We start from the raw sequence: 18367 nt of genomic DNA, 5'->3' as shown, positions 1-18367 counted from the left end.
CTTTCTAGCATTTGATCAATAAAGGGTAAGGGGTAATGATCCTTTTTAGTAGCTTTATTTAATTTGCGAAAATCAATTATATCCTATAACCTGTAATAATTCTTTGGGGGATCAATTCAGCTTTATCATTAGGAACGACAGTAATACCTCCTTTCTTAGGAACACAATGGACAGGACTTACCCACTGACTATCAGCAACGGGATAAATAATACCTGCCTCAAGGAGCTTTAGTGTTTCCTTTCTTACCACTTCTTTCAACTTAGGATTCAGCCGTCGTTGGTGATCACGAACTGGTTTGGCATCTTTCTCCAAATTTATTTTGTGTTGACATAGAGTGGGACTAATGCCCTTAAGATCATCAAGAGTATATCCAATAGCAGCACGGTGCTTCTTCAGAGTTTTCAATAATCTCTCTTCTTCATGCTCTGAAAGGTTAACACTAATAATAACACGATATATCTTTTTCTCATCAAGATAAGCATATTTAAGAGTATCAGGTAGCGGTTTAAGCTCAAACGCGGGATCACCCTTGGGTGCAGGAGGATCCCCTAGGATTTCAACAGGAAAATTGTGTTTCAGGATAGGTTCCTGTTTAAAGAATACTTCATCTATTTCCCTTCTTTCATTCATAAATATATCATTTTCATGGTCTAGCAAATATTGTTCTAAAGGATCACTAGGAGGTATGGCAATAGAAGCAAGACCAATAATTTCATCCTTACTAGGCAATTCCTCTTCACGGTGTTGTCTACTAAATTTAGAGAAATTAAACTCATGAGACATATCACCCAAACCAATAGTAACAACATCCTTTTCGCAGTCTATCTTAGCATTAACAGTGTTCAAGAAGGGTCTACCAAATATAATAGGACAAAAGCTATCTTGTGGGGAACCAAGAACAAGAAAATCAGCAGGATATTTAGTTTTCCCACACAAGACTTCAACATCTCTAACAATTCCCATTGGTGAAATAGTATCTCTATTGGCAAGTTTAATTGTGACATCAATATCTTCTAACTCAGTAGGTGCAATATCGTGCATAATTTCTTTGTATAAGTCAATAGGTATTGCACTAGCACTGGCACCCATATCACATAAGCCATGATAACAATGATCTCCTATTTTAACAGAAATAACAGGCATGCCTACCACAAGTCTATGTTTATCTTTAGCACAAGGTTTGGCAATTCTAGCAGTTTCATCACGGAAATGAATAACATGCGCATCAATATTATCAGACAAGAGATCTTTAACAATAGCAATATTAGGTTCAACTTTAACTTGCTCAGGAGGTGTACAGGTTCTAATATTGCTTTTACGAACCACAGTTGAAGCTTTAGCATGATCCTTTATTCTAACAGGGAAAGGTGGTTTTTCAACATAAGCTGTAGGAACAATAGGATCATTATAAGTGATAGTCTTTTCTTCAACTTTAATAGGTGCAGCTACTTTTACTTCTATGGGAGGATGATATTTAAACCACTTCTCCCTAGGGAGATCAACGTGAGCAGCAAAAGATTCACAGAAAGAAGCTACTATCTCAGAGTCAAGTCCATATTTAGTGCTAAATTTACGGAAAACATCGGTATCCATAAAAGATTTAACACAATCAAACTTAGGTGTCATACCTGACTCCTTACCTTCGTCGAGATCCCAATCTTCAGAGTTGCGTTTAATTATTTCCAATAAATTCCATTTGAATTCAATAGTCTTCATCATAAAAGAGCCAGCACAAGAAGTATCGAGCATGGTGCGATTGTTATCAGAAAGCCGAGCATAAAAACTTTGAATAATTATTTCTCTTGGGAGCTCATGATTGGGGCATGAATATAACATTGATTTAAGCCTCCCCCAAGCTTGAGCGATACTTTATCCTTCGTGAGGCCAAAAATTATATATATAATTGCGATCACGATGAACAAGATGCATAGGATAAAACTTCTGATGAAATTCCAATTTCAATCATTTGTAGTTCCATGACCCCGTATCATCACATAGCCTATACCATGTCAATGCATCTCCCTTTAAAGATAAAGGGAAGACCTTCTTCTTAACAACATCATCGGGTATACCTGCAAGCTTAAATAATCCACAAACTTCATCCACATAAATTAGGTGCTCATCAGGATGCATTGTTCCATCTCCTGCAAAAGGATTAGCTAGCAGTTTTTCTAACATACCCGAAGGAATTTCAAAGTAGACATTTTCATTTTCAGTAGGTTCAGTAGGTTGAGGAGCAACTGTTTGCTCTACTGGTCGGGGTGAAGATACCCCGAACAAGCCCCTCAGAGGATTACTTTCCATAGTAACAAGTGATAGTAAATTTCAGCAGACTATATAAATTTTTCCTTACCAAATTCCACCTACCAAAGGCGCTTCACTCCCCGGCAACGGCGCCAGAAAAGAGTCTTGATGGCCCACAAGTATAGGGGATCTATCGTACTCCTTTCGATAAGTAAGAGTGTCGAACCCAACGAGGAGCAGAAGGAAATGATAAGCGGTTTTCAGCAAGGTATTCTCTGCAAGCACTGGAATTATAGGTAGCAGATAGTTTTGTGATAGGATAATTGGTAACGAGCAACAAGTAACAAAAGTAAATAAAGTGCAGCAAGGTGGCCCAATCCTTTTTGTAGCAAAGGACAAGCCTGGACAAACTCTTATATAGAGAAAAGCGCTCCCGAGGACACATGGGAATTATCTTCAAGCTAGTTTTCATCACGTTCATATGATTCGCGTTCGGTACTTTGATAATTTGATATGTGGGTGGACCGGTGATTGGGTGCTGTTCTTACTTGAACAAGCATCCCACTTATGATTAACCTCTATTGCAAGCATCCGCAACTACAACAAAAGTATTAAGGTAAACCTAACCATAGCATGAAACATATGGATCCAAACCAGCCCCTTACGAAGCAACGCATAAACTAGGGTTTAAGCTTCTGTCACTCTAGCAACCCATCATCTACTTATTACTTCCCAATACCTTCCTCTAGGCCCAAATAACGGTGAAGTGTTATGTAGTCGGCGTTCACATAACACCACTAGAGGAGAGACAACATACATCTCATCAAAATATCAAACGAATACCAAATTCACATGACTACTAATAGCAAGACTTCTCCCATGTCCTCGGGAACAAACGTAACTACTCACAAAGCATGTTCATGTTCATAATCAGAGGAGTATTAATATGCATATAGGATCTGAACATATGATCTTCCACCAAATAAACCAACTAGCATCAACTACAAGGAGTAATCAACACTACTAGCAACCTACAGGTACCAATCCTAGACTTAGAGACAAGAACTGGATACAAGAGATGAACTAGGGTTTGAGAGGAGATGGTGCTGGTGAAGATGTTGATGGAGATTGCCCTCTCCCGATGAGAGGAGCGTTGGTGATGACGATGGCGATGATTTCCCCCTCCCGGAGGGAAGTGTCCCCGGCAGAACAGCTCTGCCGGAGCCCTAGATTGGTTCCGCCAAGGTTCCGCCTCGTGGCGGCGGAGTCTCGTCCCGAAAGCTTGCTTGTGATTTTTCTTCGGACGAAAGACTTCATATAGCAGAAGATGGCCACCAGAGGGCCAACAGGGGGGCCACGAGGCAGGGGGCGTGCCCAGGGGGTAGGGCGCGCCCCCACCCTCGTGGATAGGTGGAGGCCCCCCTGACGTATTTCTTCCGCTCACTATTTTTTATTATTTCCAAAAATAACTTTCATGGAGTTTCAGGACTTTTGAAGTTGTGCGGAATAGGTCTCTAATATTTGCTCCTTTTCCAGCCCAGAATTCCAGCTGCCGGCATTCTCCCTCCTTATGTTAACCTTGTAAAATAAGAGAGAATAGGCATAAGTATTGTGACATAATGTGTAATAATAGCCCATAATGCAATAAATATCGATATAAAAGCATGATGCAAAATGGACGTATCAATCTCCATCGTAGCATCGTTGTCGTCTCGCCAACTATTACTTCTACGACTATCGCTACCGCTTAGTGATAATAAAGCAATTACATGGCGATTGCATTTCATACAATAAAGTGACAACCATATGGCTCCTGCCAGTTTCCGATAACTGTGTTACAAAACATGATCATCTCATACAACAATTTATATAATCACGTCTTGACCATATCACATCACAACATGCCCTGCAAAAACAAGTTAGACGTCCTCTACTTTGTTGTTGCAAGTTTTACGTGGCTGCTACGGGCTTAGCAAGAACCGTTCTTACCTACGCATCAAAAACCACAACGTGGTATAGTGATTGCTTTTTGATCTTCAGAAAGAACCCTGTTCATTGAATCCGATTCAACTAAACTTGGAGAAACTGACACCCGCCAGCCACCTTTGTGTAAAGCACGTCGGTAGAACCAATCTCATGAACGCGGTCATGTAATGTCGGTCCGGGTCGCTTCATCCAACAATACCGCCGAATCAAGAAACAACTAGTGTCGGCGAGCAATATGTATATACCCACGCCCACAACTCCTTTGTGTTCTACTCGTGCATATAACATCTACGCATAGACCTGGCTCGGATGCCACTGTTGGGGAACGCAGTATTTCAAAAAATTTCCTACGATCACGCAAGATCTATCTAGGGATGCATAGCAACAAGAGGGGAGAGTGTGTCTACGTACCCTCATAGACCGAAAGCGGAAGCGTTAAGTAACGCGGTTGATGTAGTCAAACATCTACGCGATCCAACCGATCAAGTACCGAACGCACGGCACCTCCGCGATCTGCACACGTTCAGCTCGGTGACGTCCCTCGAACTCTAGATCCAGCTGAGGCCGAGGGAGAGTTTCGTCAGCACGACGGTGTGTTGACGGTGATGATGAAGTTGCCGACGCAGGGCTTCGCCTAAGCACTACGACAATATGACTGAGGTGGAAATCTGTGGAGGGGGGCACCGCACACGGCTAAGAAATCAACTTGTGTGTATATGGGGTGCCCCCTCCCCCGTATATAAAGGAGGGGAGGAGGGGCCGGCCGGCCTCATGGTGAGACCCCAAGGGGGATTCCTACTCCTACTAGGAGTAGGTTTCCCCCCTTTCCTAGTCCAACTAGGAGGGGGAAGGAAGGGGAAGAGGGGAAGAAGGAAAGGCGGACCGGCCCCCCTCCCCAATTTGGATTGGGCTTTGGGGGGGCGCCCCTCCTCTTGGCCGCCTCCTCTCTCTTCCATTAAAGCCCATGTAGGCCCATTAAGCCCCCGGGGGGTTCCGGTAACCCCCCCCGGTACTCCGGTATATGCCCGAACTCATCCGAAACCATTCTGGTGTCCAAACATAACCTTCCAATATAACAATCTTCATGTCTCGACCTTTTTGAGACTCCTCGTCATGTCTGTGATCACATCTGGGACTCCGAACTACCTTCGGTACATCAAAACACATAAACTCATAATACCGATCGTCATCGAACGTTAAGCGTGCGGACCCTATGGGTTCGAGAACTATGTAGACATGACCGAAACTCATCTCCGGTCAATAACCAATAGCGGAACCTGGATGCTCATATTGGTTCCTACATATTCTACTAAGATCTTTATTGGTCAAACCGCATAACAACATACGTTGTTCCCTTTGTCATCGGTATGTTACTTGCCCGAGATTCAATCGTCGGTATCATAATACCTAGTTCAATCTCGTTATTAGCAAGTCTCTTTACTCGTTCCATAATGCAACATCCCGCAACTAACTCATTAGTCACATTGCTTGCAAGGCTTGTAGTGATGTGCATTACCGAGAGGGCCCAGAGATACCTCTCCGACAATCGGAGTGACAAATCCTAATCTCGATCTATGCCAATCAACAAACACCATCGGAGACACCTGTAGAGAATCTTTATAATCACCTAGTTACGTTGTGACATTTGATAGCACACTAAGTGTTCCTCCGGTATTCGGGAGTTGCATAATCTCATAGTCATAGGAACATGTATAAGTTATGGAGAAAGCAATAGCAATAAACTAAACGATCATAGTGCTAAGCTAACAGATGGGTCAAGTCAATCACATCATTCTCTAATGATGTGATCCCGTTCATCAAATGACAACTCATGTCTATGGCTAGGAAACTTAACCATCTTTGATTAACGAGCTAGTCAAGTAGAGGCATACTAGTGACACTCTGTTTGTCTATGTATTCACACATGTACTAAGTTTCCGGTTAATACAATCTAGTAGCATGAATAATAAACATTTATCATGATATAAGGAAATATAAATAACAACTTTATTATTGCCTCTAGGGCATATTTCCTTCAGATGAAACATCCAACAATGTTTACAATTTTTCTTAGGATTTTTAACACTTATTCTCCGCGCTTCAGCTACCAAGCGCCCCTTGCACTCCTCCGTTGCACACCGTTGAGCTCGACCACCGCAAGATCCATGGCCGAAAATCGCCGCTCGAGGAGGCCAACCAGCTGTCAAACGCCGGCAAGGCCCTCGCCGCGGAGCCGACGAAGGAGAAAGTCGCTTACCTGACCAATGGGAAGTTGAAGCCTTCCACCGTCGTGCAGACACAACTGGACCGGCTTTCTAGGCAACTTAATTGGATTGTAATACTCCCTGCATTCCAAAATAAGTGTCTTAGTTTTATACTAACCTAGTGTAAATTTATAGTAAGGTCAAGACACTTATTTTTGGGACGGAGGGAGTAGTATTTAAATTAGAACTACTGTCGTCGAATGTTTTCAATCATCTACGGTTTAATATGTTGTTATTTTGAGCTTGCAGACTTACAAAAAGACGAGTCTCCCCTGCGGAGAACGCTGCCCTGACCGCTCCCTTTTCCGAGGGCGAGGTCTGGGGGGCCATTAGAGGCATGAACCCAACATCGGCCCCGGGCCCGACGGCCTTCCGGTGAAAATTTTCCAGACTATTTGGAATGTGATCAAACCCGAGATCATGGCCATCTTCGATGAATTCTATGTGGGATCCATTGACCTCGGCCGCCTCAATTTCGGGATTATCTCGCCGATTCCGAAAGTGCCTGGGGCATCCGACATTCGACAGTTTCGACCGATCACGGTGATCAACGTGATCTTCCGTATTCTGGCGAAAGGGTACGCCAATAGGGTGACCCTGCTTGTGGATTGCATTACCCACCCCAATCAATCGGCCTTCATCCAAGGCCATTATATCCTGGACGGGGTTCTAGTCCTTCATGAAGTCCTCCACGAGATCCGCGCGAAACACCTCAAGGCGGTCTTCCTGAAGATTGATTTCCATAAGGCCTACGATATAATCAGCTGGTCATTCCTTTGGGAAGTTTTGCTCCGAAAAGGCTTCGATGACCGTTGGGTCACCCGCGTGATGCAGATGGTGTCCTGCGGTCGAACTGCCGTTAACATTAATAGGGAGATCAGACCCTACTTCCTCACCCTATGTGGGGTTTGATGGGAAACGTAACATGCAATTTCAAAAATATTCCTACGCTCATGCAAGATCTATCTATAGATGCATAGCAACGAGAGGGGAAGAGTGTGTCCACGTACCCTCGTAGACCGAAAGCGGAAACGTTTGACAACGCGGTTGATGTAGTCGAACTTCTTCTTGCTCCGACCGATCAAGCATCAAACGTACGGCACCTCCGAGTTCTGCACACGTTCAGCTCGATAACGTCCCTCGAACTCTTGGTCCAGCAAAGTGTCGAGGGAGAGTTCCGTCAGCAAGGCGGTGTGGTGACGGTGATGGTGAAGTAATCCGCGCAGGGCTTCGCCTAAGCACTACGTGAATATGATCGTAGGCGTAAACTGTGGAGGGGGATGCCGCACACGGCTAGGAATCAATGTTGTGTGTTCTAGTGGTGCCCCCCCCCCTCATATATATAGGTTGGAGGGGAGGAGAGGCAGCCAAGGAGGCGCCCCAAGTAGGAGGAATCCTACTTGGGCGCCTCCCAATTCGGCCTCCCCCTTCCATATTCATCCGGAGGGGGAAGGAAGGAGGAGGGAGGAGAGAAGGAAGGGGGAGGCCGAATCCTCCCCTTTCCTTCTCCCTTCCCTCCTTTCCCTTCCCCCTTATTTCGGCCTATAGGGGGCACACCAGCCCCTTAGGGGCTGGTCTGTCCCTCTCTTGTCCCATTAGGCCCATATAGTTTATCGGGGGTTGCCCGGAACCCCTTCCGGTGACCCGATACGTACCCGATATCCCCGAAACACTTCCGGTGTCCGAATACTATCGTCCTATATATGAATCTTTACCTCTCAGCCATTTCGAGACTCCTCGTCGTGTCCGTGATCTCATCCAGGACTCCGAACAACATTCAGTCACCAAATCATATAACTCATATAATACAAAACCGTCATCGAACGTTAAGCGTGCGGACCCTACGGGTTCGAGAACTATGTAGACATGACCGAGACACCTCTCCGGTTAATAACCAACAGTGGAACCTGGATGCCCATAATGGTTCCTACATAGTCTACGAAGATCTTTATCGGTCAAACCGTAATGACAACATACGTTATTCCCTTTGTCATCGGTATGTTACTTGCCCGAGATTCGATCGTCGGTATCTTCATACCTAGTTCAATCTCGTTACCGGCAACTCTCTTTGCTCGTTCCGTAATACATCATCCCGCAACTAACTCATTAGTCACTTTGCTTGCAAGGCTTCTTATGATGTGTATTACCGAGAGGGCCGAGAGATTCCTCTCCGACAAATCCTAATCTCAATCTATGACAACCCAACAAACACATTCAGAGATACCTGTAGAGCATCTTTATAATCACCCAGTTACGTTGTGACGTTTGATAGCACACAAGGCATTCCTCCGGTATCCGGGAGTTGCATAATCTTCATAGTCAAAGGAATATGTATATGACATGAAGAAAGCTATAGCAATAAAACTAAACGATCAATATGCTAAGCTAACGGATGGGTCATGTTCATCACATCATTCTCCTAATGATGTGATCCCATTCATCAAATGACAACACATGTCTATGGTTAGGAAACTTAACCTATTTGATTAACGAGCTAGTCTAGTAGAGGCTTACTAGGGACACCGTGTTTTGTCTATGTATTCACACATGTATCAAGTTTCCGGTTAATACAATTCTATCATGAATAATAAACATTTATCATGATATAAGGAAATATAATATAACAACTTTATTATTGCCTCTAGGGCATATTTCCTTCAACTGTCGCCTAGCACGATTTGCTTGACTGTATTGCCCTTCACGAGCCGGATGTAGAAGCAGGCCCTGATCACGTTCGGTGGCGTTTGGAGCCGTCGGGCCAATTCTCCACCAAGTCCCTCTACCGGGCCATTGTCGTCTCCACCGCCCCCTTCCTCTTACGATGGTGTGGTCCATTCGCCTACCTCTGAAGATTAGGATCTTCATGTGGCAATGGATCCGCGGCCGGACCCCGTCCGGTGTGGAGGTCCGAAAGCGCAATGGTCCTGGTAACGGTCTTTGTCCGCTCTGTGGCATCCCGGAAGACTCGAATCACATTTTCTTCTCTTGTGTGTCCGCCCAATTTTTTTGGAGCTGCTTTAGAGAGGTGGTTGGCGGCTATTGGTGCCACACCAATTTCCCCGACTTGTTCGCAGAACTCCAGGCCTCCCCCTGCATACTCGCCACATTAGGTGGTTGGAGATTGGGGTCCTCGCCTGGACCCTCTGGACGATCCGCAATAAACGTGTGATTCAGCGCATTCCGCTTCGACGTGCTGCTGACGCTCTTTTCAAACTGTCTGGTTACTTGCAGCTTTGGCGGCCGCTTAGCCGCCCCCAGGACCGTGATGCCATCTCTGCCTTCATCGCCGACCTTTGCTCGATGGCAGTCCGCTTATCGCCGCCGCTTCCTCCACCGCCCCCTGAGCCGGATTAGGAGCCGTGCCGTGCTCCTCCCCCTCTTTGTGTTCTTCTTTTTTGGGCTTGTTGAGCTGTGCCCTCAGCAGAACCTCAGTACTTGTTGTCGCTCTTTTATGTTACTGTGTGTGTGTTGCGTGAACATTTGTATCCTGTGTGGCTCTGGCAGTTGAATTTATTAACTATAAAGCGGGGCGAAAGCCTTTTTCAATAAAAAGATAATAAGATTAGATGTCCAACTCTTTCATCACTGTCCGCGGACTCGTCTCGACCGATCGCGGTCGAATACCGCGTCCATTTCGAAGGCAGCGTTGGAGATGCCCTTAATAATTCAAAAGGTTGAAACAACACCTTCTACAAACAGAAATGCAGGTAGTACAGCAGCCACGGCGAGTAAATGCACTCGTACTACATCTACGGCACGACGATTGCAACGTACCACCATGGTGGCCGAAGATACAAGAAACCATAATAAATTTCTACGCACGGCACATTCGGATCACGCAGCGTAGTCCCGGAATCCATGCCACGCTCCGTATGTTCCTTGTCACTCCACTGCACGTCCACTCCACGATCCGCGCCCCTCGCTCGCTCATCATCACCGCCTTTTCTCCATTCCACGCGACGCACGCAATCCACCCCCACGACACGAGCAGCGGGTAGGATATCCGAGAGACGCGAAAGGGAGAGGAGCAAGAACACAACAAAGCAACAGTTCACGGGACAGAAGGGAGCTGGGTGAATTCCGCCAACCTCCCTCCCGTCCCATTCGCCGCTCCCACTGCACACTGCGCAGCAGTGGCACCAGCTCGCTGTTCCGCCCCCCGCCGCCGGCCAATGCTCGCCGCCGCTCCCCCGTAGGTGCGCCCTCCCTCCTCCCCCGTCCCCTTCCCCGGAACGCGCGACATGGGCGGGATTCTATCCTTTTGGCCGAGGATTTCTCGCCTTTCTGTTGGTAGCGCATTTTTTCTTCCTCCTTATCTGGTTTCGGGTTCATCTTCCTCCACCGCGGAACTCGGCCATGGGGCGCCGGATGCGCGGCGGCATTCGATTCAGGCCGTTGTGTTCTTCTCAGGCGAGGAGTTTGTTTGCGGTTTTATTAGGTTTCGCCAGGGAATTTCGGGCCCGGTGCGCAGGAGGGAGGGAATGTGGAGATCCGAGCTCGATTTATGATCCCCGGGACCAGAAATTAGCCATCGATGCTGGCGTAAAGGCGCCCGCTTTTGCCCCCAGTTCCTCCCGTCCCTTTCCGCTCCCGCGCCCGAGAATTTATTGCTCCGACGCGCGCCTGTCTCTGCCAGATTCCCTGCCCCGCCTGCGTACCCGGCCTCCGGAGCTCTCGATTCCCGGACTAAACCGGGGAACTCAGCCGCATTCCGCGTGGAAAGCTCCGAGTTCTTGGTGTTTCTCCTCCTCTCCCCCGCGGAGAAGACTGCAGAGTGCAGACGCTCCTCGGACAGCTCCCCCTTTTTCTTTTGCTTTGTGCCTTCAGGGCTCGTTCCTCTGGTCCACAGTTTTCTGGAGTACATCGCCAAGGTTACATCTCGTTCATCCACCACAGTTTGTATCAGAAACATTTTGAACTCAGCAGCTCGAGTTTTTAACTTCTCATCGTCCCATGAAGTGTGCAAGCAAAGCCGATCTCCTTTCTCTCTCTCATGTGAGCCCGTGCCTGCTAAATCATCTCTCATCTGACGACGGCAAAAGCGCAGCCTTAAAAAGCCTCTCTCGCCGCCTGCAAAGATTCCTTTGGATGGTAATCATGGCCATGAGTTGCTAAACCCGATCCAATGCACTCTGCATCATGTTACCCCCTGCCCCTGTTGGCTGCTGCTGCATCTCCACTTTTCCAACTTGCCCCCTCCTGACGCCAGGCACAGTCGTTCATCGCTTCGTTCGACGCGCCATTTTGCCATCTTCTCTCGGTTTTAAACAAGAACAGGGCCGTCGACTGTGCTCTCCTTGCGCCCGTCTGGCCTACCAACGCCTGCGAAAAACCCAGCCTTAGCCATGTGTGTGTCCAGGTTTTCCTGTGAGGACGGCATCGCGCTACAGTAACACCACCAGGCCTCCTCTTTAAGTCTTTATGTCCCGTAGGTTCAAATTTTAAGGCTTCAAATGCTACTTAAGAGCCTCCCAAGACGCTCCACTCTGCGCTATTGCTGCCCTGCTGGCTGTTTGTACCGGCGGCGGCTTATAAACGCTCTTGTTATTTAGTTAGCTTGATTGATTAGCTGGCCTTGCGGATCTCAGGTACAATCATGTGGCTGGTGATGTTTCATGTCCTCTGTGTCATTTCGCCTAACTTCTTTCCGTAACTATGTTTTTTTTTCCAGGAATCTCAAAGCTTTGCTGATGTTGTAGTGCTCGGAGGTAGTGTTTTAGTCAGAACAAGGCGATGATCAACTTGTTCGACCTGAGCACGGGGATGGCCAGCACCAAGGCACTCTCTGACAGAGCTCACAGAGAAGGTACGTAAATTGCTCTTTATGTTTATTTTTTGCAATGTTGTTGATCTGCAAGGTTTTTTTATTCGGTAGTGCGTATTCAGTTGTCAGCTGCTTCATTTTACTTGAGATAAATGCTGCTTTTCTACAATATATGTGGTACTACTTGGTGGTGGGTGCGGTGTAGCATTTTGTACATTTCTGCCTTAGGTTCTAATATTTTGGACATTTGCTGGCACAAATGTTGCCAGTCTCCCTCTTGTGTGGGCGCTAGATGGCATTGGCATTGTATGGAAAATGATTGCTTTGCATAATGTAGACATTTCGCCTTTGGATGATGACATATTTTGCTTGTCTTTTCCTTTGGATGTTTTTCGCTCCATAGGTTTGAAATAGCAAAGAATGCTGCTTCTATTTCTTCGCAACACGCTGGTCTAAATATTGAAGTTGGCTGTGTTCTTTTTGTGTTAGCTTGTTTTGTCTGGCATGTAGGTTGTTTTTGTGTCATTGTCAAACTATTTATTTGGTTTAGCTTGACCTTTCAGATTCTCCAGTTCGTAGAGGCCGGACAGATATCAAGAGAACCGTTGATCCTGCTAAAGTTTGTATAGAGGATAAACTGGTGAGTGCCATGTCATGTTTCAGTTTGTCATAGGTGCACTGCCTAACTTATCCTGGTCAAAATTTCTTGTAAATATACGGCAGCAAAGAAACTACTATTTTTTTTGGCAAGTGAGATTTTTCTGTCTTCTTTGTTCTAATACAAATTTCCCTGCAGGAGACAAGTACTAGGAGTTCTTTAAGCAGCAAATCAGATGCATCACCCATGAAGAAGCTACTAGCAAACCAGATAGCCAAAGAAGTGGAATCAAAGAGAAAACCACCAAGTGTTGTTGCCAGGTTGATGGGGCTTGAAGATGATCTACCTGCTCAAGAACAGGCATTACATTCTGCCAAAAGTAATTTGAGGAGAAGTCATTCACATGATAAGTATGCAGCAACAAAGAGGGCCCTGCAGCAGCAAGAGCAGCACCTCTACAGCAAAACAACACGGGGCAAACACACAGGCCCCAAGGAAACAGTAGAATTTAAGGATGTGTATGCAGTCTGCGAAGAACCATTAAGAACACATCATCTTCAGGACCAAACTTCTTCAGGACTGAGGTCTTCACAAAACAAGAGAGACGAAAGGATAGAAGTTGTTCGACAAAAGTTCATACAAGCAAAACGCCTCGCCACAGATGAAAATTTCCTTCATTCAAAGGAGTTTCATGAAGCCCTGGAGGTTCTAAGTTCAAATAAGGATCTGTTTCTAAAGTTCCTTGAAGAACCAAGCTCTGTTTTCTCGAACCCGCTCTATGGACAACACACAATGGCTGCACCACCTCAGACAAAGCGCATTACTGTCTTGAAACCATTTAAATCTGCTGAGAATAAAGGGGCAAGAGAAAGCAGAACACACCAAGCTGATGAAGAAAATGACTTTGTAATGGGAAAGTCACACAAGAGATCTCATTCAGCAGAAGATACCTTCTCGAAGCCAAACAGGATAGTGGTCCTAAAGCCAAGTCCTGGGAAACCTAACAGAGCACATGCCAGGCTAACTCCCAGATCATCTCCATTTGAACTGATTCAGCGGACAGCCTTTCTTGGTGATTTACAAGATGGTACATCCACCCTAGGATGTACAGAAGTATCGGGTGCTTCGGCTCAATACCTGCCAGAAGATCGGCGGCGGCGGGATGAGTCTCTACTGTCTTCTGTATACTCAAATGGGTATAATGGAGATGAGAGCTCTTTAAGCAGGTCAGAAGGTGATAACATTGATGAAGATGGTGGTAGCCTAAGTGACTCGGAGGTAGTCAGTCCAGTGTCGCGGCATTCATGGGATTATATCAAAAGATATAGCAGTACTTACTCATCTTCAACTCATAGCAGGGCATCTCATTCACATTCAGCTGAGTCGTCTGTGATCAAAGAAGCCAAAAGGCGACTTTCCGAGAGATGGACAACGGTAGCATGTGATGAGATCAGTCAAGAAGTAAAGTTGCCAAGGACCTCAAGAACTCTGGGTGACATGCTCTCCATCAGAGAAACTGAGAGAGAGGAAACTGATGCTGTAATAAACTCTGCTTCAAGTAGCCGGTCGTGTGGCACAAAAAATGAGTTGGCCATGCAAGCTAGTTCCGTATCTACATTAAGAGAGGATGAAACTGGGGAGAGCTCTCCAAGAAATTTAGCGAGATCAAAATCTCTCCCGGTGTCATCAGCAATGTTTGATAACATGGTGGTGTCTGCAAATTCTGAAGGCTGTGAAACACCGAAGGTGGATACAAGGCAAGGTAAAGGAAAATTATCATTCAAGGGGAAAGTATCAAGTTTTTTCTTCCCTAGAAGTAAAAGGCTGGCAGAAGAGAAAACCACCCTTCCTTCTGATAGCTTTGGTGAGAAGGTTCAAGTCACTTTTCTTGACGACAAGCGATCAGAGACCAATAGTGACCTTCAATTTGATGAGCAAATAGCATTTTGCAAGGACAAAGCTGACAATTCCACCGTACAAACAAATTGTTCTTTAAATGTACGCATTAATCTCAAATTATTTTGTTTATGCCTTACTATTTGCTTGTTGTCTACGGCCATGGCCATGAGTATGGGGCTTTTGATGCAAAGATTATCGTTGTGCTTACTAACTTGTTGACATGTACCAGGTGGATGTTGGTTCCATGGAAGCACCTGTGTCTTCTGACTGCCCTAGTGGATACACTGATGAACCCACATCAAACGGTGGCCTAAAATGCATGCGCGATCAGCCTAGTCCTACTTCAGTTCTGGATGCATCATTTGAAGCTAGCAACACTAATGAACCTGAATCATCAAGAAGTACCAGTGCCTGCAATGAGAGTAAGTTTTTCCTTCTTTTCTAATTGTTGAGCCTGTCGTTTCCTGTTGGTATACATACTAAGTATTTGTTCTTATTACGTTACAGGAGTTGCCTTACGATCTCGTGCAATTGAGTCTGTTCCCTGCTCGTTATCATGCGAGGACACATACTCACATTCTCCATTACACATGCATCATCTGAATTCCTCAAATGCAGAGGATAATGAATCAGAATGTTATGCCCTTGTACAGAAGATACTATCATCTGCTGGATTAGACAACCTACAAGTGAGTATGGTTTTCACAGGTTGGCATTCAGCTGATTGTCCTCTTGATCCTGCACTGTGTGACAAGTTCTTGGACCGCAAGGAGGAGGCTGCTAAATCGAGGGAGCGTAGGTCGAACCAAAAGCTTCTCTTCGATTGTGTAAACATGGCATTGGTTGAGACTGGCCAGGAAGCCTTGCTAAGAACCTACCCGTGGGGTAAAGCATGCTTCGGAGCACGGAGCGAGGCACTGTCTCAAGATCTAGGGGAAGAAGTATGGAACCATGTGAGGGATTGGCTTTACGGGGTGGACAGATTGGCGGCAAACGAGTACGGCGATGCTGCAATGATGCTGGAAAGAATCGTGCACCAGGAGGTGGAAGGAGGAGGCTGGATGAAATCAGCGAGGTCGGAAGCGGATGAGATCACAAAACAGATTGCAGATGGTCTGTTGGTGGAGCTAGTCGGAGAAGCCGTGGCGGATCTCACAGTTTGTTTTCCACAGCAAGACCTCGCAATGCCAATGCCAAATCTGTAGGAAGCAACTGCTCTGTGTGTGATGCTGTTATCATAGGAGAAGTGGTCTTAAATTTGTTGTGCTGAGAGAAACCTTCAGCATCTTCATACTACTAGCTTGTAACCCAAGCGCACGTAGTAGTTGCTTCTGCATATACCTGTAGCGCACCACAGATTGTATTACAGCCCTTTTGGTCAAAGCATGTCAATTGTGCAGCTCTGCACAAGCCATGTGGCAACTAGTTTTTCCTTTTAACTGTCACAGTAGTAGCATATTTTACTGTCACCAGCTCCAGCGGCATGTGGTTTCAGTATTATTCTAACTCTCCTTAAAGGAATGGAAAAAAGTTTGCAAGACCCATGCATGTGTGTTTGACTTAACAAAGCACTGCTCCCTAAGTATATAATATAATGTTGGCAGGGATTGAATATACGCATCTGTCAGTCATGATCGCTTTTGTCAATCTGTACGGATTAAGAGCAGGATTAATTAATGAAACCTAGGATGAATCATTTTTGGTGCGCAAGATGACAGCATGGGCCAAGACAAGGCCACGCACGACTAATGAGTCCTTTTTGTCGGCCCTGCACATTCTTCTTCTACCCTGGATTGGATAGGATACTTTTGTTATATCAAGGTGTAGCAGTATTTGTTTAAGCAAAGCGCTGGGGCAGATGTTTCGCTTGACTTTGTAGTGTAACCTGGTGCATGGTTTGGCGTGTATGTGTTTGACTGTAAGGTGCTGAGGCACTAATGTGGAACCACCAACTGCTCACCAGCTTTAGTTATCCTCCTGGTACTCCTTGGGTTGTTTTTTCACATATGAACTCTGCATCTGGTTATCCTCTCTTGTGAGACTACAAGCAGGCGTGTTCGTTCATACTGACTGTTACGTCCCTCAACTCGATTTACTCTAGTTCATAGTGGTACAGGAGGAATTGGAGTTCAGGGGAGGTAGGGTTCGAGGAGGAAGAAGGGGATCGGGATGAGAGTACAAGTCCAGATGATTCTCGATGCCTCTCCACCTAACACACACCAACTCTTATCCCCCCAGTTCCCAGGTTGCTGGGTCGAACTTGTGGCTGGGCCGCTTCTTCCTCTTGGGCCGGCCTTCTCCAGGGTCATGGGCTGTAGAGGTACCTGGGTTCGTGACATTCTCCCCTCCTTCAGAATCGGCTTGTCCCCAAGCCGCAGCAGCTGGGAAGCGACTGCGCAGCTCGAAGTAGTCCTCCCACGACGCTAACGACGCCGGCTGGTTCGTCCACTTGATCAACACTTGCGGTAGTTTGGCAGCACCTTTGGTGACGACGCGTCTAGCCAACACTTGCTCCGGGATCCCTGGCGGTGAGTGTGGCATTGCTGGGTTCGGCAGCTCGGGCTCGGCTGCAGTAGCCGGTGGTAGAGCTCCTCGAAGCAGCGACACGTGGAAGACGGGGTGGATCTTGCTCGATGCAGGCAGTTGAAGGCGATAGGCGACCGCGCCCACCCGCGCCAAAACCTGAAACGGACCAAAGTAACGGAAAGAAAGCTTATGGTTAGCTCGCTCTGCCACGGAGACTTGGACATATGGCTGCAGCTTCACAAACACCCAGTCCCCCACTGCAAACGAGCGTTCAGATATGTGTTTATCAGCCAAATCCTTCATGCGTTGACGAGCCCGTTCCAATTGCTGTTTGAGTAGTGTTGTCATCAAAGCCCTTTCATGCATCCAATCCACAAGGTCTGAGGGAGCAGTGGTTGAGGCATCCACAATGCCAAAATGCCTCGGAGGATGACCATATAACGTCTCAAAGGGCGAAGTGCCCAGTGCTGAATGCTTGGAAGTGTTGTACCAAAACTCCGCTTGATGCAGCCATTGAAACCAACGGTGTGGACAGGCATGAACAAAGCAACGCGAGTAGGATTCCAAACACTGATTGACTCGTTCTGTGGTGCCATCCGTTTGCAGATGATAAGCAGAAGACATGCGCAACTCGGTGCCCGCTTGCCGGAAAAGTTCCCTCCAAAGCTTGCTAGTAAAGATACGATCCCGATCGGAAACCAAGGCATAAGGGAGACCATGACACTTGTGGATATTTGCCATGTAAGCAGATGCAACCTGAACAGCCGAGAAGGGGTGGGCCAAGGGCATGAAATGAGCATACCTCGTCAGCTTGTCCACAACCACTAAAATGCAGGAATAGCCCTTCGAGACTAGCAGCCCTTCCACAAAGTCTAAGGTGACAGTGTGCCATGGGTGTGGTGGAACTTCCAGGCCATCTTCATGCCAGGCCAAGCAAAAAGCCTCTTTAGCCGATCATAAGTCACATGGATACCAGAATGCCCCCCCCCCCTGACGGACTAGAATGCATCTGACGCAGCATGAGATCTTGAGCTGTTTTGTTGGAACCAAGCCACACACGTCCTTTGTATTTGATCACTCCATCA

At 46.5% G+C, this 18367-nt stretch overlaps 1 protein-coding gene across 3 annotated transcripts; it reads left to right on the top strand.

Annotated features, from left to right (window-relative positions):
- The first annotated feature begins 10393 nt into the window (after nucleotides 1-10393).
- Nucleotides 10394-16368, top strand: LOC123053850 (uncharacterized). Of its 3 annotated transcripts, none has more exons than XM_044477431.1 (6): nucleotides 10394-10691; nucleotides 12167-12301; nucleotides 12823-12899; nucleotides 13056-14855; nucleotides 14986-15178; nucleotides 15264-16368. In XM_044477431.1, exons 2-6 carry the CDS (start codon nucleotides 12229-12231, stop codon nucleotides 15959-15961), a joined length of 2841 nt encoding a protein of 946 aa, XP_044333366.1. In that variant the 5' UTR covers nucleotides 10394-10691; nucleotides 12167-12228; the 3' UTR covers nucleotides 15962-16368. The 3 variants fall into 3 exon arrangements, with proteins under 3 accessions (XP_044333366.1, XP_044333365.1, XP_044333364.1); XM_044477430.1 differs by having other exon boundaries at nucleotides 10395-10687; XM_044477429.1 differs by lacking the exon at nucleotides 10394-10691 and adding an exon at nucleotides 10771-12083.
- The last annotated feature ends 1999 nt before the right edge of the window (nucleotides 16369-18367 follow it).

The sequence above is a fragment of the Triticum aestivum genome, chromosome 2D (genome assembly GCF_018294505.1).
Source record: "Triticum aestivum cultivar Chinese Spring chromosome 2D, IWGSC CS RefSeq v2.1, whole genome shotgun sequence".
NCBI lineage: Eukaryota > Viridiplantae > Streptophyta > Magnoliopsida > Poales > Poaceae > Triticum > Triticum aestivum.
Note: the sequence above shows the minus strand (reverse complement) of the source record. Positions and strands in the feature narration are given on the sequence as shown.

What these genes read in the sequence shown, in the direction of transcription:
- LOC123053850 (XM_044477431.1), top strand. Translation starts at nt 12,229, where the DNA reads ATGATCAACTTGTTCGACCTGAGCACGGGGATGGCCAGCACCAAGGCA. An exon ending in TTTGTATAGAGGATAAACTG is followed by an intron (nt 12,900 to 13,055) that starts GTGAGTGCCATG and finishes ATTTCCCTGCAG; the next exon opens with GAGACAAGTACTAGGAGTTC. An exon ending in TACCAGTGCCTGCAATGAGA is followed by an intron (nt 15,179 to 15,263) that starts GTAAGTTTTTCC and finishes ATTACGTTACAG; the next exon opens with GAGTTGCCTTACGATCTCGT.